The sequence below is a fragment of the Gossypium arboreum genome, chromosome 3 (genome assembly GCF_025698485.1).
Source record: "Gossypium arboreum isolate Shixiya-1 chromosome 3, ASM2569848v2, whole genome shotgun sequence".
Lineage (NCBI taxonomy): Eukaryota > Viridiplantae > Streptophyta > Magnoliopsida > Malvales > Malvaceae > Gossypium > Gossypium arboreum.
Genome location: NC_069072.1, coordinates 32,311,089 through 32,337,275, shown reverse-complemented (window position 1 = coordinate 32,337,275; position 26,187 = coordinate 32,311,089). Strand labels below are relative to the sequence as shown.

Genomic DNA, 26,187 nt, shown 5'->3' with positions numbered 1-26,187 from the left:
TCCATCTTGAGCTCCTCGGCCTTGCAAGCTCACTCAACAAGTACCACAAATTCTCGGATTTCCAAGATGCCAACATACGACTTTATATCATCATTTAGTCCATCCTCAAACGCTTACACATTACACTTCGAGGAAATGCATTCTCGCGCGTCTGGCTAAGCCTCACAAATTTTCGTTCATAGTCGAACCGACATGGAACCTTGTTTAAGTTCAAGAAATTCCTTCCGCTTTTGATCCATAAATCTCGACCGATATACTTTTTCCAAACTCGGTTTGGAAAAACTCCCAAGTTACTTGCTCTCTAGGCATAACGAAGTCAACGTATTCCACCAATAGTAGGCGTAATCACCTAGCAAGGAGATAGTACACTTTAGGCACTCATCGGTGTGCAAGATAGCTCATCGAGTACCGGGATAGTGTTGTCCAACCAAAATTCACTTGCTCGGCATCATCATTGTCTCGTAGCTTTAAATTCAATAGCCCGTGTTTTCGGATTTCATCAACTGGGGCTTATTTGACCTTATTTGGTCAGCTACGGAGGTATCGTGAGTCTTGGGGTGGTATTTGTCGGGAATGGAGGTTGTGGAACACCAGTATTAGTTCGAATGTATTGGTTGAACCAATCATTCATCACGCTTATAGAAAGCTTGTCTAGCTTCATCATTCGGATTACTAGCATTAGGTTGAGAGTCCGCCGGCCTGTCCCTTAAAGGGAGCAAAGCGCTACACTCTCAAGATCATCACCACCGCTTCGGTCGGGATCGGGATCCATTACTATAAATAAACACATTTGCAAATGTCGAAATCACCACACTATCAAATAATCACATAAAATGGCATGTATAGCTAATCCCAAACGCATTATGGTAGTCCTAGAATCGACTAAACCGTAGCTCGATACCAATAAAACTGTAACACCCGTGCAGAGACCGTCACGAGTCGGACCACGAGGGGTTAACGGCTTAATCCACTTACTTGCACAGTTCATTTTAAAATTTCGACGATATGGCTAAGCGTGTCACTGTCACCTTAAAAATCATATCTTGATTTCCACAACTCGAAAATCAGTTTCGTGATTTTTCCCTGAAACTAGACTCATATATGCATCTACAAATTGTTTTCTAGAATTTTTGGTCGGCCAATTAGTACAGTTTATTAGTTAAATTCTCCCCTCTTACAGGGTACGACTACACTGACCTTCCTGCATTACGATTTGGATATCTCCTTGTACAGGGCTTCAATACTGATGCCATTTGTTTCTACGGAAACTAGACTCGAAAAGGAATCTGTACATATATGGAATGACTTCTAATTTTCTCTGGTCAATTTATATTGAATTTCCAAAGTCGGAACAGGGACTCCAGAAACCGTTCTGGCCCTGTCTCACGAAAACTTAAATATCTCTTAACATACTGTTCATATGATCGTTTCGTTACTCTCCTATGAAAATAAACTCGTCAAGGTTTGTTTGCATAATTTATTCACTATTTAATTCCATTCCTACTATTTTTAGTGATTTTTCACATCCACGTCACTTGCAATTGTCAAGATCTGTCTTTAAGGTAGGCTTTACCTATTTCATAGTTTCCATGATCCAACTAGCCCTTAAACATAAATAGCACAAAATATGATCATGATTAACCATCCCAATGGCTAATCGTTTCCAAACATTTCCATACCTCTTAATGAACAACATACAATGATTATAATACCATGCCCAAAGTATACTTAAGCCATTTTCGCATGGCTATCCAAATTTACACAAAACCGAAAGGTACATGACCTACAACAAAAGAGTAGTCCTATACATGCCATTTCAAAGTTCAACCAAAATCGTATACCAAGAAGGAGCTTTGATAGTGTGGGCGACTTCGACTTCAAAATCCCGAGTCCGATAGCTGAAGAACCAAAATCTATAAAACAGAAAATCAAAGAAAACGGAGTAAGCATTTAATGCTTAGTAAGTTTGAGCCATGAATTTAAACACAACCAAAGTATAGCATTCATGTAGCTAAACAGATAATTTCATATGCACAAATTCTCAATATCATACTTACTTCACATTACCAACCCTTATATTCATACACAAAGATCAACTTAGCCAAAGGTAGGTAGCTCATTTATCAACCGGCGAATACTTATTTGTAAGGGCTCAACTAATTCAAAGCACATACGAAACATACTGTTGGGATTTCACAAGCGTATTAACTGAAATTTTTACAGCAAGTTCATTCATTCCCGAATCACGTACCTTTGGAGTTTAACGGATATAGCTACTCGTTCAAATGCCTTGGGACATAGCCCGGTTATAGTAACTCGCATGATGCCTTTGGGACTTAACCCGGATTTAGTAACTCGCACAAATGCCTTCGGATCTTAGTCCGGATTTAGTAACTCACACGAATGCCTTGAATCTTAGTCCGGATATAGTCACTTAGCACAAAGCCTTCGGGACTTAGCCGGACATCATTCAATAACCATGCACATTTATCAATAAATCATGACACATTCAGTATTTCATTTTCATTAGCAAAACTCAAACACAAGGCACTTTTCACACTTGCAATTTCGGCTCAATAGCCACACACAAAGAGCATGATTTTGATTTGCTTAAAACATGATCTAATCAAATCATAATCTAAGTTCCATTACTCGAAAACTTACCTCGGATGTTGTCGAACGATTTCGATGGCTATTCGACCACTTTTTCCTTCCTTTATCGGATTTAGTTCCCCTTTGCTCTTGAGCTTAAATTGACAAACAAATTGATTTAATCATTTGAGTATCAAAAAGAGGAACTCAAGGTACTTAGCCCATATATATTCATTAGACATTAAAGTCACATATGTACGAAATCATGAATCTAACTCAACACAATAGTCCACACTCTCTTTTAGCCGATTATCTAAGCCAAGAATAGACATCAATATGCTTGCCTCTAACCGAATGCATGCACACCAATCCACCTCATGTGGCCGAATATGCATGTCCATGTTGAGGCCAATTATTTACTTAATATCACACATAAATGGCATACATTTTACTAACTAACGCATTACATATTGTAAATCAATACGCATCAATCATTTACTTCATAACCGAAACATCATCATATGTAAATATATACCTTGAGATAGTATATATGTCATACCAATACATCATGTGCAAACATATATATATATATATATATATATATATATATGCAAGAGCCGAATCACAAGTTGATTATAACCAAATATAAACATATATCCAAAACACAAATCTTACCTATCATGCAATAAGCATAAATCATGCTTATGGATATACCATGGCCGATACTTCCAACAAGACCAAATAAAATATACTTCATGGATCTAAGGTAGACCCAAGAAAGGAACTCATAATCATCAAGATTTAGCATGAAACACAACCATCACCCTTATTAATCTCCATAGCGAAAACCTTACTTATTCCAAAATCACAATTTCAACATGGGTTACCAACAATAACTTGATATCTCACTCAAAATCAACTAGGATTTCAAGAACTAGTATCAACTTCCTTACCTTAATATCGACCTAAGATGACCGATTGCTTCACTCCTTTCTTCCCCCTCTCAAATCGGCCAAGAAGAACCAAAGAACATAACTTGTTTTCTTTCTTCCTTAGAATTTTCAGCCAAAAGAAGTGAAAATGATGGACACTTTTTTTTCTTCTTTCCTCAACTCACGGCAATGGTGGGGGAACACTCACACCATTCTTTTTTTTTCCCATTTCTTTATTACCCATACTCCTTATTTTATTTTTCCTAACATACACCATTGTCACAACATGTTTTATGACATGTTTTGCCCATCACCCTTTGTCATGGCCGACCACTAGCAATTAAAAAGGGGGAAATTGACATGCAAGTCTACCCCTTTGATTACATACACTAATAGATCCTTATAGATTTACCTATCACATTTCAAAAGTGTCACACATAAGTCCTATCGACTAATTTCACATGCAATTTACTAAATCGAAGCTTAAAACCTTCACACATTCATAATCACATATTTTAGACAATAGATATCATATTTAAATAATTTGGTGACTCGGTTTAGCGGTCCCGAAACCGCTTTCCGACTAGGGTCACTTTAGGGCTGTCACATAGTTGAAGTATATTATGTGCCATCTTGAAAGTAAATTATGTGTTTTAGATGTAAACATGGTGGTTGTTTTGGTTGATTGTGGCCTGTGTTGATATAAGCATATTTTGGTACTTATAATGCTATATTTCTTGATCAATTGGTACTATTGTCTTATGTCATTTGGTGAACTTTACTTGATGGTATTCTTGCAATTAAAATGATGATGATATGTGATTGTTTAAGTATGAACATTATGTTATGATTGGTAATGAATCCTTAATGGTTAATGGTTGAATTTAGGTTCCAATTGTGGCATATTGGTTAGGCACTTCGGATGGATGTTATATGGCATATTTTGGTAGGTTCTTGATGATTTTGAATAGCTTAAATGGTTGGTATATTGCATGACTTGTAGCTTAATTGAACTTAGGTTGTGATTGCTTGTTTTGGAAGATAGTTTAGGTACACAAGGTCTGGTACACAATCTGGCACATGGTCGTGTACCATACATGGGCATAGGGCATAGTCATGTAGTCTGTTTAATTTAGGTGCACAATAATCCAAACGGCCACAGTCTGTTACACAGTCTAACGACACAGCTGTGTGACCTAGGACTACATGGCAATAGTTTGTTACAAGGTTTGGCAACACAACCATGTCATTAGCTTTACACGGCATTAGCCTGTCACAGGCTTAGGTTTCACCTGATCATTTCATTATCACCCCTAAAACTGGTTTACTCACCAAATATAGGTGGACTCAAACCAGTAGATACTTTATACCTTGAATAATTTATCCCTCCTATTTCCTTTACTTTGTTAAGAATCACATATACCAAATTCCTTTTTCTATAACAATCTGGTGGATTCTCCCATTAACAGGCTTGCCCGCATTCTTATATATTACTACTAGCTTTTCTTATATTCATAGTTCGGTGAATTCTTTAACTATCTCACTTGCTCGTGTTCTAAAACATGTCATATTCATCTGATAATGCTACTCTCCGTGCGATTCATACAATGATCTCCCTCTTCTTGTCCTGTCAACTTCTTAGATTAACATTTTGGCGAACCTTTTCTAGCACCATAGCCCAACTATGGTCTTGCAATGTATGAACCCATGTTTAATGTTTTGGTAGACTCCATATGTTTCCATAGCCTAAGTATGGTCTTACACAGTATGAACCCATGTTTAATGTCCTGGCGAACTCCATATGTTGTCATAGCCTAGCTATGGTCTTACACATTATAAACTCATGTTTAATGTCTTGGAGGACTTCATATATTGTCATATCCTAGCTATGATCTTACACATTATGAATCCATGTTTAATGACTTGGTAGACTCCTGATTTCGAGGAATTAATAAATCTCTTTTGAGGTGTCACCTTGAAGGATATGATAATCATTTCCATGGTGTCACCTCGAAGGACCTTACCACTGTCATGGTATTGCTCCATAGAGTTTATAGACCGTCATCATGGTGCCGTTATAGTAAGCCGTCGATAACGTTCCACGACATTGCTAAACTCCCTTGTATTCCCTTAACAATCTGCCCATTCTTCCATTCTACCACTTATTCCTAACTTCATCTACCCTTCAAAAGTAAGATACTTATTACAGAATAAGATACTTATTACAGAATACACAATACGCCAATTACTCAATCACCTTGTAATTACCACTTATCATTCAAAAATCATACTTATACAAAGTTATGCATCCACAACATACTCACGCACCATTTTAACACATAACAACAAATTCAGGTAACTCAGAACAGTTAGAACAAATTTTCATCAACCACTCAAAGGTAGAGTACAAAAAACTCACCTGAATTCCTTTATCCTCGTCAACTTAGCTTGTTCAAACGTTAGAGCCTCCTTTGTCCTAGAAGCTAAGCATGAAAATTATTTATCGGTTAAATCAAATGTATTCGAACATTAAAAATCCATAATCCATAATTATACAGTAACTTTCGAGAATTCTTACTTCTCTTTCCAATAATCCATGAGTACAGGAAGGCTTAGGGCTTACCAGTTTATCAAATTCTTGGCTTCCCGAACTTTGAAACCCACATTTACCACCTTATGAAAAGCTTTCTTGAACTTCTTTTTCGAAGCAACCAAAGTAAGACGTTGCAAATGAGAAGGAGATTACCAATTAATTCAGGAGAATTCTTTTCTCTCCACCCATATATATATATATATATATATATATATATATATATATATATATCCTAATTTGCACAGTCTCGTTAGTCCATTTTAGCCATTCACAGCTAATTATTTTGTCTCCCATTAAGGAGATAACTGGTTCCAATCTAATTAAATCAGAATTAAGATCCAACTACTCACAATTCGGCCATTAAAATTTTTTAATTCCCAATAAAACCTGCCAATTTACCAATCCATTCAATTAGGTCCTAATTTTCCTTTAATTTCGAGACATAATAGAAAATCGAGTGTGACTTTTCCCTACAAATATTTTGAATATTTTGGAATATGGAAAAATCCAAAATTAGAGGTTTTTGAACTCACTCAAAAGTGAGTTTCATTTTTTTTTGGTCAGTGAGTTTCATTTTTTTTGTCAATTAGTATAGATTACGGTGTCCAAATTCATTTTGGAAAAAAAGTATAATATCAAATTTAGCTTTCAACATTTATTATTTTTTTATTAGTTTGATTCTTATTTTTTTTAGAGTTAAATTTGATCCTCAATATTAAAAAAATCAAATTTAACCATCGATCTTTTAAAAGAGTTGAATTGTTTTTTTATAATAAAAATACTAACAAAATGTGTTATTTTTATACATGGCAACTCACATGATAATTCATACATACTTGAACTAATTTTTTGAGTTTTTATGAATTTTTTTTTTTACATTTGAATTATCAAGTGAGCTATCATGTCAATATCATTAAAAGATTGATGTTTTAGTTAGTATTTTTAAAAAAAATTAGTTGACTCTTTTTAAAAATTAATAATTAAATTTAAGTCTTAACATTTATATTTTTTATTAATTTAATTTTTTAATTAAGTTGATTTTATACCAAAAATACGAACGTGAGAGTTTTGGATGGATGCAAATAAAATCAACACGATACATGTCATGTTCTTCAGTTTAGACGTGTCCATTACGGCATTACCTTATAATTATTTTATTGCGGACTCAATTCCTGTTTAAAATAAATTGACATAGGTAAAAAAAAAAAACCATGTAAGACTTCTTCGTTCAAGCATAAAATTAAAAAGATGACAATTAGAAATTTTAAATTAAATAATAAAATGATAAAGAAAATTATATACATTCTTTTTAAAATAACCTATGCAAATCAAGGTTTTATCTTTTGTGCAAAAAGTAACTCGAGGTTAATATTGATTTTTGGAAAGCTAGGATGAGCAAAGAAAAATAGTAGGAAGATTGGGTCGTATTTTGTTATTTTTATTAAAAAATAGATAAATTAATTCTTATATGTTAGATAAAGAACGAATTAACTATTTTGTTAAAATTTTATTTATTTTTATCATTAAGTGATGACATAGTTAAAATAGTAATTAAGCGGTGGCATACTATGTGTACTTTATGCTAACGTAATATTTTTTATGTCAAAAATATTTAAAAATAAATAGTTCTAAAAAATATATTTTTTAATTATTTGAAAACCCAAATACACGGAAAGAACGGTTATCCAAATTCAAATGTGTGACTTTTCAAATAATTATAAAATATATTTAAAATTTGTTAAGAATTGTAAATTTATTTAAAATTAAAACAAATATTAGAATTATAAATTAATTATTATTATTGAGTTACAATTTCTTATATATTTAAAAATTATTGTGATGAATTACTATAAAAAATTGAAATGACAAAAACTAGCAAAATAATGCAATTTTAATGGAAGTGAAAGCATGTGTTTTTATTTATAATTTTTATAATTTTAAATAAATTATTTATTTTTTAATAATTATATGAAAAATCACGTTGAAGATCAACCTGTAGAAATTATTGTTCAGGATTTTTATTTTTACTTTTAGGTTTTTTTAATTTTTAAATATTGAGGTACATGTGGTTAGAAGTGTTTAAATTTGGTTAAAATTAAATTAATTGATTGAACCAATCTAATTCGGTTAATCAGTCGGTTAACTGGTCTAATTCGATCAGAAGTTGATTAATAAGTTTTTGAAAGTTCGATTATCGGTTAATTCAGTTCAAAATCGGATAATTAACCAAATTTAATAATTAATAATAAAAATTGTATGTAGTTTTAATTTGGTTAATTCGGATAATTCGGTCAAATGAATATTATCAATTTATTTTTTATATGTTTTATACTTGTTTTAACCAAAAACAAAAAATAAAAACATATAAATTTCGGTTTGGTTATTTTTTTGAACAATTTTTTATTTGGTTAACGGTTAAAGGATTAAAAAGTTTGATTAATTCAATTAACACTAGTTCGGTTTGGTTAATAGTTTGAACACCCCTACATGTGACATGACACGTGTGGTTGCCTATTTGCTCACTCAGTCACATCGTCACTTAACGATAGAAATGAATGAAATTTTTAATAGAATAACTAGTTTACTTTTTTATCTAACATACATAGTCTAATTTGCTCATTTTTGAATAGAGGGATAAAATGCAATACAACTCTTAGTACAAGGGTTTTCATACTACTTTACTACAAAACCTTGTTTTGTTTAAAAAATATATTTTTGAAAATATAGTTTAAAATTTTAAAATATTTAATATTTGCGTAAAAAAATTGGGTAGAAAAACACGAAAGAGTTATAAAAGTAATAAAATCAAGAGTAAACTAAATCAAGAATCACTAAATTATTAGTAAGTTTATATTTTGGTCATTTAATTTTAAAAAGTTACAAAATAGTCATTGAACTATTTGAAAGTTTTCTTTTAAGCCACTGTGTTGTTAAATCACAATTGTATGGTATTCTCTGTTCGCACCGCCTACACTAATCGAACGCTCTCTTTCCCTTATTTTCTATCCTTTTTTTTATATAAAATAGCTTTGAATGTAATAAATTTGTGAAACAAAATTTAAATAACTTTCTTCTTCAATCTCTTACACTGACCATCATATCGAATTGAATCTAAAGCATGTTCTTTTACTCGATGGGTATTAATCCATCATAACGATCATCAAATCATCGCTTGAAGCTTACTAACTAGACTTAAAAAAAACAAAAAAAAATCTTAACAACACAATGACTTAAATAATTTTTTAAAATAGTTTAGTGACTTAAATAGAAATTTTAAATAATTCAATGACCATTTTATTACTTTTTAAAAGTTAAGTGATTAAAATGTAATGTTTTTAATAATTCAAATAATAGTTTAAAATCAATTAATATTTATGGAGTGTAGTGAATCATAGAAATCTCAAAGTATTATAAAATAAATAAAGTTGTAAAGTACTATGTTTGAACTTCAAAAACCGTATTACAGCAATACAAAAAACGCAGCGCTTTAACGGAAAAATAGAAAACGCAGCGGTAATAAATATGGTTGGGTAAAGAAAAAGCCAAAAAGACTGATAAATATAAAAGAAATAAAGCGCGAAAGTAAGTGAAAAAGGAAAATTACATACATAACACACTGTTTTTATCTTTTTAGGAAACAAAAATAATAGAGCAAAGCAGAATCCGACAGAAAACAAAATAAAAATCAATAAAAGCATCTAATTAACAGTGAGGAGGGCAGTTCCGTTCTCAACCGAAAACTCTTTAATCCAACCAGATATTCCCTTCTTTTTCTTATTTTCAACAAATATGGTTTTTATTCTTGCTAATGTTAATACTCCAATTATGTGTTTCTTCTCTTTGTGAGTTCTCCCCAGATTTCTGAAAACCCCGAAATCAAAAAGGTGTTTTCTTTTTGTTTGTTTGTTCACATCTTCATCCAAAGCAACCATGGCGGCGTCTGATCCTCACGCGCCACTCCTCCCCCCGCGTCAACCTGATGGCTCGGCTGCTCGCCCTGTATCGTTGGCGCATTTATTGGGGCGAGCCACGGGACGGCGTGGCGCTTCCATGCTGGTTAGGGAGACAGCGGCACGTGAGTTGGAGGAGCGGAGGGCCGACTGGGGGTACTCGAAGCCCGTGGTGGCACTGGACATGCTGTGGAATACAGCGTTCGTGGTGGTGTCGGTAGTGATGTTGATAAGTACGGCGGATGAGACGCCCAATACTCCTATTAGATTATGGATCTGTGCTTATGCTTTGCAGTGCTTGCTTCATGTTGTTTTAGTGTGGTTGGAATACAGGCGAAGGAACAGTAGGAGAATATCTGTTACGGATGAGGAGAGAGGAGAAGCAGTTTCTGGGGATGTTAGTGATAGTGAAGATGAAGAAGACAGCGGTCTTTTTGGTTCAAATGAATCAAGGTCAGTTTCTTTTAGTATAATTTGACTTAAAATTTGATTTTTTTTTTTTTTTGTGTGTGTGTTTAAGCTTAAAATGTTGATTTTTTTTTGTTTAATTTTAAAATTTAGTGTTTATTGTTCTTTAGTTTAATTGAGATGAGGATTCAGGCTTTCTTTAGAACCGATTTGTATTGGAGCATGAACTATTTATGTTCTGAAGTTAGAATTTTGATGGAAGTATTGCTCATTTTCTGTGTTAAACTGGATGAGGATTTTAGTTCGATTTGGCGTTTTATTGGATTTTCAAGATGAATTAGATTAGGGTTTGAGGATTTAGGGGATTTAGGTCTATGGTTATTCTCAAGGAATTGGAAGGGCTTTGTTTTGGTGTTGACATTTATTTTGGCTATGGCACTGTTTTGTATGGTTTGCATGAATATATGAATTATCATTATCCTTAGTCTCCCTTTCAAGAGGAGTGGAATGTCGAAACTCTGGGAATATTCTGGGCGGGGCGAATTAGGCTGCATTGTGTTTTTGTATACTTCCATGGTTCAAATAAAAGAACTAGAATCATAGGCCATAGGACTAGCGTTGAGCTTTGAATGATGGTAGAATAATTTAAATTTACGACACTTTTTGCCCCACGTTGTGCATGATAAGGAAGTTTTGGAATTTGATGTGTCTTATCTTGTAACCAACCAATTACTGCAATATGTCCTATTATAGGTAGTTTTATTTTGATTATATCGATCGATGCAGTCGACCAAAGCTATGAAATTGTTACCAAGCTATCATTTGAATGGATTTTTCTTGTATTGTACATCTAGATTTGCATTTATTTCCTGTTGTAGAAACTTTAACTTGGGATGATCAATTTATTATTATTGTATTGATTTGATGATGTAATGGGCAGTATAACTAAACGATGCGAAACAGTGAATACCATGGCATCATTTCTTTGGTGGATAGTTGGCTTCTATTGGGTAGTTTCTGGTGGTGATATCCTTCTGCAGAATGCCCCGCGGTTGTACTGGTATGCTGTTAGCCAATCTATTTTTTAACAAGCAACTTATTCTTCAGTTTAGGGTTTTACATATTTGTGAATAACATATTGATTTCCAACCCCACGGAAACAAGAAATATGTAGAAGAGTTTCTACCTTTAATTGCCAAGTTATTGAAAAGTTGTACACCGGATATTATCTCATTCTTTTATAATTAATCTATGGTGTTCTCCTTCAGACACAGTCACAATCAAGCTGTCACCATTAGAATATCTTTCTCTGTTTCTCAATCTGTTGCATAAAAAAAAGTTGATATTTTAGTTAAGCCAAAGAAAGGAAATGGTAAAATGCTTCTACCTGTTAAGCATTTTGGATTTTCAAATACCTTTTTCCAAAAAGACTGTCTAGTGTTTTCTAGTCTTCTTCTTCTTCTTCTTCTTCTTCTTCCTTTCTTTTTTTTTCTTTTTTTTTTCTTTTTTTGCGGGTATGTTATATGGAAAAGCTTTAAAAAGAGATTGAGATACACATTAACCCCTATTCCGAGTAAATTAGGTTTGTGGCATGGGTACCATGGTGTTTGCAAAGAGACTTGGATCTCAAATTTGTGACTTTTGCAGGTTGGCTGTGGTTTTTCTGGCATTTGATGTGTTCTTTGCAATCTTTTGTGTTGTTTTGGCGTGTTTGATTGGGATTGCTCTCTGCTGCTGCTTGCCGTGCATCATTGCAATTCTTTATGCTATTACGGAGCAGGTATGAAAAACTTATGTTATATTGACTGAAATCTAGAATGGATCTGCAGTAGCGCTTAACAGCATTTTCATTCTTGTGGTATTGATCAGGAAGGTGCATCGGAAGCAGATCTTAGTATCCTTCCAAAATATAGATTTCAGATTATAAACAACCGTGAGAAGCCTAGTTTGGGAGCTGGAAAAATGATCCCCATAGAAACAAGCAGTGGATACTTGGCAAATGAGCGCATACTCTTAGCTGAGGATGCAGTAAGTTACAACGCAATCTGACTCCCCTTTGGGGTGATTGCTTTGCTAAATATGACTCTCTAAGATGACTGCTTTGCTATTATAATTGCCCGTGTTTTCTTTTTCTGTTTTTGCAGGAATGTTGTATATGTCTAAGCTCATACGAAGATGGCGTGGATCTTCATGCTCTCCCTTGCAACCATCATTTTCATTCAACGTGTATTGTGAAATGGCTTAAGATGAATGCAACTTGTCCTCTCTGTAAGTACAATATTTTGAAGGGAAATGAGCAAGTATGAAAGAACAGGAGAGCAAGCCTTGAACATTGTCAGATTAAGTTGTCGATGATGCTGTGTATGTACAGAAAAAACGGAAGTTATGAAGAGCTGAAACTGAACTATGAAGACCGACATGCGGTAATACATTCTTAGCTTCATTTTTTTTTTTTTTTTTGGTTTAAATGACCTTTTGGGGTTGACCTGATTCCTCTGGGGCTGGGCCCTCCCTGTGCGAGTTTTTCCACCGTCTTTAATGAAAATAGAGATGGTTTTCATGCTTCAAATGTTATCAGTATTTTATTTGCTTCATTATAATTGGTAAGAGTGAAAGATTAGTGGCTTATTGTATATTTGTTTGTTTGTTGTATATTTCCTATATGGTTGTTTTGTTCAGTTGAACTTACGAATATATTTTTTCTATTTTCTTTTTAATTTTTTTCTTTCACTAGAATAAAAATCGATATTATTTTATTTTACCATTATAGCACAAATGAAGCTAAAAAGCAAATACAAAGAACAATAGAGAATTCACTTTTTCATTAAATGAATAGCAAATTTGAAATGTGATACAATTTGTTTATTATTCATACAACAACAAAACCAAGTTTTAACTTTGAACCGAACAAACTATCAAAATCGGTCAAAAGAAAATGGGGCAATTAAAGATTCTTCAAGTTCCCGAAATCCTCTATAAACAGCCTCAGTCCGACTCTGTGGAAGTGGCAATCTCCTCACCTCCGTCATGTACCTGCAAAATCCCAAACCAAAATATACTATTTTATGAGTCCAAAACTAAGTATTCGCTCAAGGACACCCTTATTAAAGGATACATTTAAGGCTTCACAGTTCTTGCTCAACATATGGAACATGAAAAACTTGACCTGTTTGCTGCACTAGTGATCTTGTCCCGAATCCCCTGGTTTAGAACCATTGTTTGTTCTGGCGAGAATGCTCCACCTAATATTAAAGAAGCACCAGCAGCAGTCGTGCCCATCCTCTGTGCAAATACAGACATTGCCCATTCGCGAAGTACCACTAGCATTGATTGAAGAAGGCGTAATCTGAGATTCGGTGATGACAAAATAGCCCCATTTGATAATAGTTGATCGTAAGTGTTCAAAGAAGGTTCAGCTGCACCCTTGCAAGCAGCCAGAAGAGCCCTTGCCACATCTTCATCCCCAACAGATTCAGTTCCAGATTCCACCCTCTCCTACCAAGTCGATCATGTTACGAAGAAGTTTAGTATTCAACAAAACAAGAACCAATTCCATTCAACAAAGCTACTGTAATGAGAATAAAATAAATTCTTGCTTTTCTTCCATTACTTTAATTGAAATTGTAAGATAAAAATATACCAATGCAGCCTTCTCTAGATGAAGGCATAGAGTATCCAGAGGTAATACAGCTCCATCTCCCGGATAAACTTTAGAACCAACCCGCTTCAAAACGGAGCAAGCCTCAGCAACTCCACCGCTTAAAAGAGCTTGATCAATAAGTCTAGCCCAAGTTTCTCGGATAATGCTACTATCAGCATCACCTGAATAGTTTGCGAAGTACAACATTTCCAGGCATATCTAAAAGCAGAAATGAGAAGGCAATTAATCTCATTATTAACAAGAATAATGATATAGGAACACAAGTTAGCACATGATTAGGTAAAAGGAAATAATAGGGTACTCAGCTAAGTTCATGGAAGCGTTATCCAAGAAAAAACCTTACTAACCTAGAAAAGCCATAATGTAAAACAACTCCTAACAACATGCAAAAACATTTGAAAACACAATTCAGTTTAACAAAAATTCAAGTACCTACATAGGAGATAAAATTCTCTCTCCACCCTCATTTTGATACCCGTTTGTCCCTTGTCAGATCCCAAAATATATGTGCATATATAAATATATTCTTTTACCTTTCTTTTATATGCAAAATTCTACTGGGAGTATGAAAACAGAGGATTAAAAGCCAGAAACCGCACCTCCCAAAGTTCAAAAGGAACTGCATATTCATTATACAACTGAGTAATGCTCTTCAAATCTGAAGATAACTCCTTGGCCTTCTCTCGTGCAGCATTTGCTAAATTGGCATCACCATTAAACCTGCTATCAGCAGCAGATCCATTTTGAACAGATTCTGATGTACCAGGTGTAGCTTCTAACCTGGTAGCCATTGCCTCCAGTTCCTCTTTTACTTTTATCTGAAACTGAAGAACAGCAAGTTTCCCTTCTAGTAAGTCCAGCAATCCACTGTCAAAAGCACCCCGGTTAGAAGCTACCAGACCATCATTGTTACTAGCACTCTTGGCCTGAAGAACAGCATTACTTAGGTATTGACACCTGGCATTGACAACGATAAAAATTATTAGACAAATCATAGTGAAGAGTTCTTTTTTTTTTTTTTTTTTTTTTCTCTTACAACCACATTTAAAGCTCATTCAACAACTTATAAAACTAGAGCTGAAAACTTCAAACAGTACATTGGATTTAAGGAATAAGAATACATCTGGATTTTCAAAGGTTATAGAGATGAATTTGCTGATATTCAACCCACAAGTCCATCTAAGAAGGATATTGATAAATATTGATAAAACAAAAAATGTCTACCTCTGTTCAAGACTAGGAGCATTGCTCCCATCAATTGAGCGTCTTTCAGCCAGCCTCAACAATACATGAGCTGCAAGCAAATGCTGTCGCTTCAAGACATAATATCGAGCCAAAAGATCAAAGTATTTAGCTTGATTAGAATGAATAGAAGCTCCAGGTTGACCCACTGAAGGAGTTGCTGATGTCAATGCAGAGAGAGCTCGAACCTATATGGAAGATAATAAAAATGAGGAAAAACTAAAGGAAAAAGTTACTATAGCAATTCATTGTCTAAGCTCTGCAGAAAGAAAACTGTGTACACAGGTTACAACAGTCAAAACTTTAAAATAAGACATGAACGATCACAGCAAGAAAAATAAGCACCTCTTGTGCAGGTTCACAACCAGCAGTCTGCAGAAAAGGCACCAAATCAGGACCCCCATATTCCAACAGCTCATTCTCAAGACCTAAATCAATCATAGTTCTGTACAAGTACTCATGAAACAATCTGTCAGGTGATTGAACACTAAGCTGAACAATCTGGCATATATATTTTCTTCGTGAAGCATGATCAAGGACAGATCGCACTGCAACAGGCCTAGCAGGAGACCCAAATTCGCTCTGTGAGCCCTCACCTTTCAGAGAACGTAAAGCACTAGCAATTATCTCATAGCACTGTTCACGCTGAGCAATTGCATAATCTCTGATTGCTTGATCAATTTGTTCATTGAAAGCATCACCTGCAGGATCAAGTGCCTGAGCTTTCTGTAGGGGCAAGCGAACCACAGCCTCATAAAATCTGCAGCAAGGACTCAAGTTAAAGATGAGATAATCTGATTTAAAATTATATTGTCAAAGAAATCCTATGCTAGCCTTGTAATTGAATGATAAAATCACCTTAAGTCCTCAAACCGTTTGCAAACAGTTATTAAATCAGCAGATTCTGGAACTTTACTTAGGAAATCAAAGGCTTCCCTGGCAAGATTTTCCTTCACATCAGGATCAGGAGTTACAGCAGCTCTTTCAAGACATTCCACAGCTAAGAAAAACTTATAATCAGACTCCTTGAAATAGCTTGGACATCCCTCACGTAATTTACCACTTATATCATCCACTGTCCCCCTGCCATCAGGGCCAGTATAATACTGGAGCAAGAAACAACAGTTATTAGTGCAATCCTTCAGAAACTCTAATAAACATTTAGAAGAGAAAATCTTGAGACTTAAGAAATGAGCTCATTTAGTGAACTTATACTTTAAATAAGATTTACCTCCATCAAAGCAGAAATAAGTCTTGTAGCAAGGCGGTCACCCTCCTCAGAACAAACAAGTTGATGGAATGTCAACTGAACCAATTCCTGGCGGATGTTAGCATCAAATCCCTGAACCAAGCGTGTTACATGATGCTGAGAAACAAGCTGTAGTAAAAACAGAGCTTCAGCAGACCTAAGAAGCAACTGCCGGATGCATTCCATCGCCCTCACCTGTAGCACAAGACTTGTCAGAAACAGATATGATGCCTAGTACATAATAAATGGATCCAAGAGATTCCACCCCACCTCCATAGCAGCCAATTCAGCGGGACTATATGGTAACCGCTGTCTTTTATTGGACGTTCCACCACCATTAGACTCCACACTCCGGAAATAAGCACCAAATAAGTTTCTAACCATGCTCCTATCACTAGCACCTAATTCTGAACCAGTTCCATAGAGAATAGAACCAGTCATGTCACCTAAACCAGCTACACATCCATAAAGCCCTCTTCTTTTGTTCCTTCTAGACCTTAAGAATATCTCCAAAGCACGAGTCTTGTTCTCAAGGACTTGCATAGCCCCAACAGAAAGTCTGCATGCAATCAACCCATTTTCCGATGTTGCATCATAACCACCTTTCACAACCATAACAGGGAGCTCCCAAACAGGAAATAGCAACCTTGATGAGCACAGGCAGAGCCCTTCATGAGCACCTGAGAACACTGGCTCAGCCTCCTGAACAACCTGCCCCATGCTGAAACCCCCAGCAGCAGTTCTAGTATTTGATAGTCCACCGGTACCTTCAACTTGTGGCACTCCAACAATTCTTGGGTCCTCAAATGCTTCAGCTGCCTTTTCAGCAACAACATTGCTTATAAGATTTTCAGAATGAACTATCCTTGCAGCTAGCATCAAACACATTGCAGCTGCTTCACCAGCACCAAAACGATTAAAGAAATCCTCTAAGATTGGTCTTGGAGAGTTTGACTCCAACAATCTTCTCAGAATATCAACGGGCCGATTGAAAACTACTTCCATCATGCCCATGGTACTGAAAATAACAATTCTCCTCCTTGGCAATATATGTTGAGTTGAAAGGTCACCTCTAGCCCACAACTTCCCTGATGCTTTTTCACAAGACTCAACTGAGCTTTCAGATCCACAAAATTCAAGCTCGGAATACAGCGATAACACAGTGGCAGCTGTATCTGGTAAAGGAAGAACATCTGCCACAAAGAGCATTCGGCCTTCAACGGGCAAGGAAGAAACAGATTCTCGTAATGCTCGGGAACTCCGAGCACTTGCTCCTAAATTACCTGACAGAGATGACTGTGAGCTTGAATCTCTGCTCACAATGAGAAGCGAAGACATGGTTGGCGGTGAAGAATCAGAAAGGACAAGAGTTCCAGTAGAATAGTACGCTGTTTCTACCTTCAGTGAAAGATCCTCAGTCTGAGTCCTACCAGCCAAAGACATTGCGCCAAAGGTAAGTCCACCACTGACGCCTAAAGGAGGTGAAGGCCTAGTTGTTACAACTTTTAAACAGCTTGGCCTGTGGTGATGATTGTTAAATCCACCCAAACCTCCAACAGTACTATTACTTCCACTAGATGTGGAGGTAGAAAGGTACATTCGCCTACCATCTGATAAAATAGCAACAAGATGCAGCCACTTTGATTCCAACGTGGATAAAGGGGAAATTGAAACAATGGATGGTTTTGCTGATCGATTTGACGCTCTTGATGCTGTTGTTTGTCTACCTCCATAATGTGCATCTTTCTGATTTAACAAATTCCTTTCTTCAGCCACTTTTTTCAATGGACTGTCTCCACTTGGCCCCATAACAAAAACCTGAATTTTCATCTCTTCAGTTCTTGCATATAGAATCTGCCTTTCGTTATCAACAACCATTTCAACAATGGGATCTACAGCTCCAAACTTAAACATATTTGGTATAACCCACCTGGAAAACCAACAAAGTTCTCTGTTCTGAAAGCATATCTAAATACTTATCAAACCAGAAGTACTCAAGATCCTCATTGTGAGGTTGCATCACACTTTTACAATCAGAAGGGGACAAATCATGCAGAAAGAGAGAACTTTTAAATATATAGGTGAAATTATAGGAAAAGCAAAATGATCACACAAGCCAGCAAGATTAAGTAGCAGAACACACCTTGAAATAACACTCCCTACACCTGCAGTGAGGCAAACTTTCCGACAACGCTTATGCCAGCCTGAACCAGTCGTGTAATGCAGCTCATATATGTGGCCATCTCGGCCAGCCATGAAAATACGACCCTTATCAGTACAAGAGATACAAGTCATAGTAACTCCGTCAGAAGGTATTGCATACTCTGGCAAAGGCTGCAGTGAAACCTCTGCATATGGATCACTATTATCACCCCCTCCAGAGCAGCATACTCCTACAAGAATCAACTGATAACAAAGAAAGCTGATAAGAAAATATAATTTCATTAACCTACAAGCCAGGAAAAATTGGAGAGAAGTCAATAGCAAAAAAAATGATGTTAAAACTGCAATGAAACAGATAAAATCAGTGTTGTCAGCACCCAAAGAGTTAATGCTTTTAGACCCTCCAAATGAGGGCAATTTGATGAGATGAGGGCTTTTTGCACCTAAGTTCACTTTTGAATAGGGGTGAAGCCAGAGATTTTTCTTTTCTTTTTTTTTTTTTTTGGGGGTAGTTACTAAATTGTATATTTTTACGATAGTAAAAATGCAATTTCACCATTTTAATAGCCTATATCTTTTTAATTTTTAAAGGATTAAATCAAATTTTTATCATTTCGAGGGGTTAAAGTGCAATTTTACCATTGCTAATTTAAAATTTTATAAATTATTAAGGGGCCTAAATGGAAAATTTTCCAGTTTAGGGAGGGCCAGGCCCCTGCCACCCCCCCCCCCCCAAGGGGCTCCACCACTGCTTTTGAATAAAATTTTTGAATGCTAAAATTGGCATGCTAGAGTAAAAAGCCTCTTGGATTTCTGTTTTTGTTTCTTTTAAATTTTTATCAGTCACTATAGAAGTCAAAAGCAGACCCACAATTAATCTTCATAAATAAAATAAGGCATTATATTCTATTAAAAATTTTTCTTAAAAAATAGAGCCACATCCCCAAAATTTATAGGGTAAAAAATATCTTCAGTAAAGCAGCTAGAAATCTCAACATGCAATACTTCTAAGAGAATCGGGACCACTTTCCACTCTTGACAATGTTTCAGAGACAGATAAAAAACCAGTAGTTAGCTGCTTCTATAAAAAGTATGATAATAAGTATCTACTCTTTTCTTATTTGGCTCTCAATTTTCTGTTCTTTTCTCGATTTCTACTCTTTCATTCTCTCTTCTTTCCTTACTTTGCTAGTGCAGCCTGTGCTCTGTTTTTCATTTATGAAACAGAGGACAAATGCTGGTACGGAAGTAAAAATAAAGCAAGCATTACTAAGTTTTTGTGTTAAAAAACAGAAAGCCTTGCCCTTATTTTCTCCTTCATAACAAGGCATTTTCCTTTCTTTTTTAGCCAAAAGCCAGAAAAAATTTTATATAGATTATGGAAAGGACTAGACTTGAAACAATCTTTTCAATTTATTATAAGAGCTTTATTAAATCCCAGTTTATTACATATGATAATTAAATCTTCTTTGATACTATTTATGTATGTATGGTTTACTTCGCTCAGTCAAGTGCTTTTTTGCACATTGCACCTCGGCAATAAAGGGGTCATTGCACCTATTGTTCTCCTTATGCTCTTGCCAACATTAGATGCAATTGAAAAAGGAAATATCCATGTCCACGGGAATGATTTAGAAAGAGGATACTTTATCAATCCTATATTTGAAATTATAAATAGGATATTCAGAATAAACATCTTCCAAAGGCATATAAAAAAAGCCAAGTCTTTACCTCGACAGGAGTTGCTAATATTAAAAGATACTGTATAGCTTCAATGAAAATGCCAGGTCTAGATTTGGCGAGGCCAACAGCACATATAGCTTGTTCCTCCACATTGTATTCAGGGCATTGGCCATCCCTAATGAAAAGAAAGATATGACAAAGGGGAAACAAATAAATACCAAATAAATGTTTTAGACAAGATAGAAAAGGACAAAGCACTTTGTTTCTAAAAAGTTATTAACTCTGAATTTAGCCCTGGTCGTTCAAGTACCATCTCTTGAGGGGTGAAGTATGGCAGGTCCTAGACTCAAATGATCAAAGGATGGCTCCTGGGATTGGGATCCCCCCCCCAAAAAAAAAGGTGAAGGCTATCCATTGTGGTGCAGCCAAGCAATTGAATAACAAAGAAGTACTAGGTGAACTAAATGCTGGATATATCAAACTGCGACCCAATAAGGGCCTTAATATTTCATCCAACAAGTGATTTGACTTAACTGCATTTGTAGATTGCCTTTCATATAAATTGGCAATATTTTAGAAAGCAAGATTCAATGAGAAAACATTATATTTTATAGACATTACTCTGATAAACAACCCCTTATCTATAGATAGCAAGTTCACCTATTTATAACAAAGCTTAAATAAAATATTTATTTTACATCTCTGCACAGTTACCCTAGAACATTATGTAAAGATTTATTGCTGCCTTCATCTAAGTTACTTCTCTAAGTCCATGATATTCATTCCATAAAAATTGCTTATCATTTTATAGATATGCAACAAGCAGCAAACCAAAACTCACAATAGATGAAATGGGTGAGCTCATAAATGATAAATTACAAATCATTAAATCAAAACCAGTAACAAAAATCTCACCATTTGTCAAAACGCCAAAGAAACAAAGAATTATCCACAGATGCCCACGCCCTACGTATCTCCGGAAATATTCCACATAATGCAGTTCCTTCTCCACCAGCTGCATTATATCTTTCTATGAGTACCAGAGGTAGCTCCCAAGTATCTTCCACCTCGATCAAAGGAGGCCACTGTGGTAGAATATGAAAGAAAATTTCATTAATAAGGAGGGTAACTCATCTCAAACCATCCAACCTATTTAGACATGTCAATTTTGCCATCAAAATGCTGTGACTGCAAAATACGCTTAAAAGAGACGAGGAAAGGACATGCCATGGGCTCAAAATAAGGTGAAACGAAAATTAGCACAAAGCATCTATGCTGACCAACTGAATGCGGAACATTATATGGATTACTGAAACTTAAAGATAGCACTATTAGTTTAAGACTAAATTAATTGCACCCAGAAAAATGTCAAATGTGAAATGAAAAAGGGAAAGCATTTTAGAGTCCCAATGAATGCTTAATACCTACATAGAAGAACATAAGACTGAACATATTTGAAGCATTGCAATTCCACATAAAACGGAAAAAGAGCAAACTTCATATTCTTTAGGGACAGAAGACGAAAACCATCTGGTCAAGTGAATGAAAGCAAGAGTCTTCAGATAGATGTCAAAGACTTCGTTTTTAGGGAAGAAATTGAGTAAAACTTTACCTCTCTGGGGTGTGTGGAGTAGGGATGACTGGCGTATCTGGAAGCTTCCAAAGCTTCCTCAAGGTCCAACTGAGCCGCCACTTCACGGCCAATACGGTCGCTAACGACGAGTCCCGCATTGGTGACATCACGCAATACAACCTCCTCCACCCACGACATCGTAAAAAACCTAGAATCAGAAAGGGGGAGAATGTGGTTGGATTCAAAAAGAAGAGCCCCAAGGTTTTCTTCTAGGGGCTGTCAAATTGAATGCAACCCTAGCTTAATTTTATCGATTTTGGTTTTATTTCCCTTAAATGAAATCAAAAGGAGGGGGGGGGAAGGGCAGAAGTTAGTGAAAGTACAGGAAATAAAAAAAGAAAGGAAAGAAAGCGTTAAAGCGTAAGTATATAAAATAGGGTTTATTCAAGGGTTTTCCAGTGGCGGGCAAATTAAGCTATTTTTTAGAGAGCGGGCCTTCAAGTTTTGAGTTTTCATCTTCCGTTCTCTTTTTCTACAATATGAATCCAATTCTTCGAGGGTTTTTAAGATTAAAAGATTGTAATAATATATGTTATGTAGATAACTCTAACATTGCTTTATTTCTATTTTGTTAGCTAAATTTTTTATTAATTTAATCACTTGAATTAATATAATTATTTGAATAGATTACTGTTGTTAAAAAGTTAATTAATTCATTAATAAATTATTGACATGATATATTACTTAATTGAGCAAAGATATGTGATTTTTATTTTTTACTTTTGATTAAAGTTTAAAAACCTAATTGTAATTATTTTAAAACATTTTTCCGTTCCAAAAGCAAGTTACTTCCTTGTTACACATGTTCAAACCCCAAGCATGATAGGGTTGAAAATTTTTGCAATTGAAACTGTGATTCGAACCTCCCCTACTTGGATTATAAAGCCACCACTTATGATTTCTTCAGAGTATTGATACTTGTTGCTATTCATTAAGAATCACATCTCTAAGGTCTCAATTAAGTAACAAGGATTAGTCAAGATTCTTGATTTCTCACTTATTTCTTTGTTCGTAATAGAGGTTAAGACGATCTTTAACACATGTAAAGGCGAAACTAAGAGGCTGGCAACAGCCCTGATCTCCCCTAAAATGGAAAATTTTCCATTTAGGCCTTTTAAATTTTTTAAAATTTTAAATTAATAAAAGTAAAATTACACTTTTGGCCCCCTAAAAATATAAAAATTTGATTTAATTCGTTTAAATTATAAAGATATATGCTATTAATGTAACACCCCTTACTCGGGTCCGAGGCCAGGACTGGGCACGAGGCATTACCATACTTAACCACCTGCATACATTCGTTTCTGAGTCACCAAGACTTGATTAAATTTAAAACTCTTTCGAACTCTGGTTAAACTCCTTAAAGTGGGCCTATAATGCTTCAAACTTTCCTTGGAAACCCTTCGGAACCAACTCGGGTCCTTAAACCGACTAAATAAAAATGATTCTAGAAACAGGACACATGCTCGTGTGGAAGGGCAACACGCCCGTGTGGTCGTTATAACATGATCGTGCTGATGGCCTGTGTGATATACACGGCCTAACCATCTAGGGACACGCCCGTGTCCCATACCCGTGTGAATTTAATTCCAAATTCGAACCTACAAGGGTTTTCACACCGCCTGACACACGCCCGTGTCTATGGCCCGTGTCCTTCACACGGCCATGACATGCCCGTGTCCTAGCCCGTGTCTGAAAACTTTGAAATTCTGTTTCTGACGTCAGCATCCAATAAGGGGCACACGGCCAAGGCACATGTCCGTGGCCAGAGGCCATGTCCTTCACACGGCTAAGACACACGGCCATGTCTATGCCATTGTGTTTATTACCATGCATACTGACTTGAAATTTTTACGTGCAGGGGACACACGACTGGACAACAAGCCCATGGGATTGGCCGTGTGTCACACATGGCCTAGACACACGCCCGTGTGTCTACCCGTGTGGACAACATAGGGCTATTTACCAAGCCTTTTGCCACCCTGAAACACAAAATAACAATATCCATCATGCAAAAGATCATCATAATATGATTCCTCAATCCAACAACCATGTCTAAAGCCTTTACACATTTCATATTTACTAAAACAACCAACAAATTACCCATTAATGAAATAACTTCTTGTATTCACATAACGACTTTTAACTTTAGCCATTTCTATGGCCTTATATAAAATGAATCAAAATGCTAAAGTAAGCCAACACATTTGGCCAATTAACAATGACACAAAATCATAAAGTCAGGGTCATATTCATGCCATAATCAAAATAAATAGATCTAACTATACCAAGTACTTCGTTTGATAGTGTGATCGATGCCTCCGACGTCTGTTGATCTACGAGCTAACTAGGCGGCACTATAAGAAAATGAAAAGAAAATAGAGTAAGCATAAAGCTTAGTAAGTTGCATGAAAATAAACAACGACTTATCATAAGGCAATATGCTCATAACCTTTCATAGCTTATTCATGAACACTATAAGTAGACGTAAATACAACTTATTCATCACCATCCAATACAACTTGTATTGCATACATTGAACCCATATCTCATACATTTCAATTAGGTACATGTATCACTCATCACATGATCATAACTCTTCTCATTTTGATTAAATCATAAACCTTTTTGTTGAACCATTTGGAATACTACCGGATACTTAATAGCCCTAACATGGGTTAAGATGCTGATGCCATGTAGCAGACATGGTCTTACACTAGCTTTCATATAGCGAGGCCGATGCTATGTCCCAGACAGGTCTTACACTGGCTCTCATCTATCGGTGTCGATGTCATGTCCCAAACAGGTCTTACACTGACACACGACAAGCTGACGCCATGTCTCAGACAGGTCTTACACTAGCTTGTCTACCACGAGGTTGATCCATGTCAGAGACATGTCTTACACTAGCTCTCGTCTCAATGCCGATGCATGTTCTAGACATGTCTTACACTAGTACACATGTCACCTATTATCACGGTACAAATATCCAAGTCTATTCCAAATGTTCAACGAAAGACTCTACTATGCTAATTCCTCAACATATATTCTCATATTCAAAATTAAAACAATTTATGCCATATCAATTCAATTGCATGTCATAAAGATATAGTTGCATTATTAACATAAACTTACCTCGGTAATCAAAATGTAGGCAACTAGTCGGTTTTAGTCCGCTAGTTTTGCTTTTCCCCGGTCTAGGCCTAGATTTTGTAACTCTTGATCTATAATGATAAAAATTCACAAATTTAATTACTCTATCGATCTAGGTACTCAACAATGCCCCTAGACTCTTACAAAATGACCATTTTACCCCTAGACCCGAAAATTAATTTTATCACATTTTCTTATTAACCAAGCCTAGCCGAATACTTTTCATGCTAGACGCAGCCTACAATTCTCATTATCTCACACATTTATCACCCATTTTACAACTTATGCAAAATGGTCCTTAGTTAGGGTTTCCATGAAAACTACTTCACAAAAGTTGTTTATTTCACAACTATAACTCATATTCTTCCATAAAATTTTAGAAATCAACATATCTACTATCATGGAAAAACCCTAGACTTTCAACTATTTTGCAAAATAGCCCCCTTGTTAGAAACCTCATGCTATAAGGACCTCAGAAGTACAAAAAATTCAAGAAAAACCAAATCACTTACTTGCAAAGGCTTTAAGTTGCTGAAAATTTTTCAAGCTTCCATGGCCATTTTATTAGAGAAAAATTGGTGGAGAAGAAAGAGAGAGATGAAAAAAATGACAACTTTTACTATTTGTTTTATTTTATTCAATTTCAACACCTAATTTCACCAAATTTTGACTTTTGACTACCTTTGTCTCCTATGGCTGGCCATGCTATTCTAAAGGGTCTAATTGCCCTTTAAAGACCTCCAATTTAGGTTCTCTAGCTATTTGACACCCTTAGCTATCAAATAGGACTTTTGGACTTTATGCGATTTAGTCCTTTTTCACAATTAAGCATGAAATCACTAAAATTACTTCACCAAATTTTTCATGCACTAATATAAACATGTTATAACTTAAAATTAATAATAAAATACTTTCTCTGACTTCGAAT

General features: G+C 35.5%; 2 protein-coding genes across 2 annotated transcripts; one reads left to right on the top strand and one right to left on the bottom strand.

Moving 5' to 3' along the window:
* Positions 1-9,709: 9,709 nt before the first annotated feature.
* LOC108466944 (E3 ubiquitin protein ligase RIE1-like) lies at positions 9,710-13,192 on the top strand. Its single transcript, XM_017767336.2, has 5 exons — positions 9,710-10,520; positions 11,416-11,535; positions 12,123-12,255; positions 12,345-12,503; positions 12,620-13,192. Exons 1-5 carry the CDS (start codon positions 10,048-10,050, stop codon positions 12,779-12,781), a joined length of 1,047 nt encoding a protein of 348 aa, XP_017622825.1. The 5' UTR covers positions 9,710-10,047; the 3' UTR covers positions 12,782-13,192.
* An 88-nt stretch (positions 13,193-13,280) lies between these two features.
* LOC108456060 (nuclear pore complex protein NUP155) lies at positions 13,281-22,600 on the bottom strand. The gene is made up of 13 exons (XM_017754655.2): positions 22,086-22,600; positions 21,389-21,558; positions 20,522-20,648; positions 18,771-19,033; positions 16,898-18,557; positions 16,610-16,822; positions 16,237-16,484; positions 15,724-16,138; positions 15,361-15,566; positions 14,736-15,093; positions 14,116-14,334; positions 13,642-13,970; positions 13,281-13,508 (listed from the first exon to the last, which is right to left on the bottom strand). Exons 1-13 carry the CDS (start codon positions 22,242-22,244, stop codon positions 13,391-13,393), a joined length of 4,485 nt encoding a protein of 1,494 aa, XP_017610144.1. The 5' UTR covers positions 22,245-22,600; the 3' UTR covers positions 13,281-13,390.
* Positions 22,601-26,187: the final 3,587 nt, after the last annotated feature.

Bases quoted from the DNA above. Each gene is read 5' to 3' on its own strand.
- LOC108466944 (XM_017767336.2), top strand. From the start codon at position 10,048: ATGGCGGCGTCTGATCCTCACGCGCCACTCCTCCCCCCGCGTCAACCT. The intron at 12,256-12,344 runs GTATGAAAAACT...GGTATTGATCAG, and splicing joins TTTATGCTATTACGGAGCAG to GAAGGTGCATCGGAAGCAGA. The intron at 12,504-12,619 runs GTAAGTTACAAC...CTGTTTTTGCAG, and splicing joins TACTCTTAGCTGAGGATGCA to GAATGTTGTATATGTCTAAG.
- LOC108456060 (XM_017754655.2), bottom strand. From the start codon at position 22,244: ATGTCGTGGGTGGAGGAGGTTGTATTGCGTGATGTCACCAATGCGGGA. The intron at 15,094-15,360 runs GTAGACATTTTT...TGTCAATGCCAG, and splicing joins GCTCCTAGTCTTGAACAGAG to GTGTCAATACCTAAGTAATG. The intron at 13,509-13,641 runs GTCAAGTTTTTC...GGGATTTTGCAG, and splicing joins ATCACTAGTGCAGCAAACAG to GTACATGACGGAGGTGAGGA.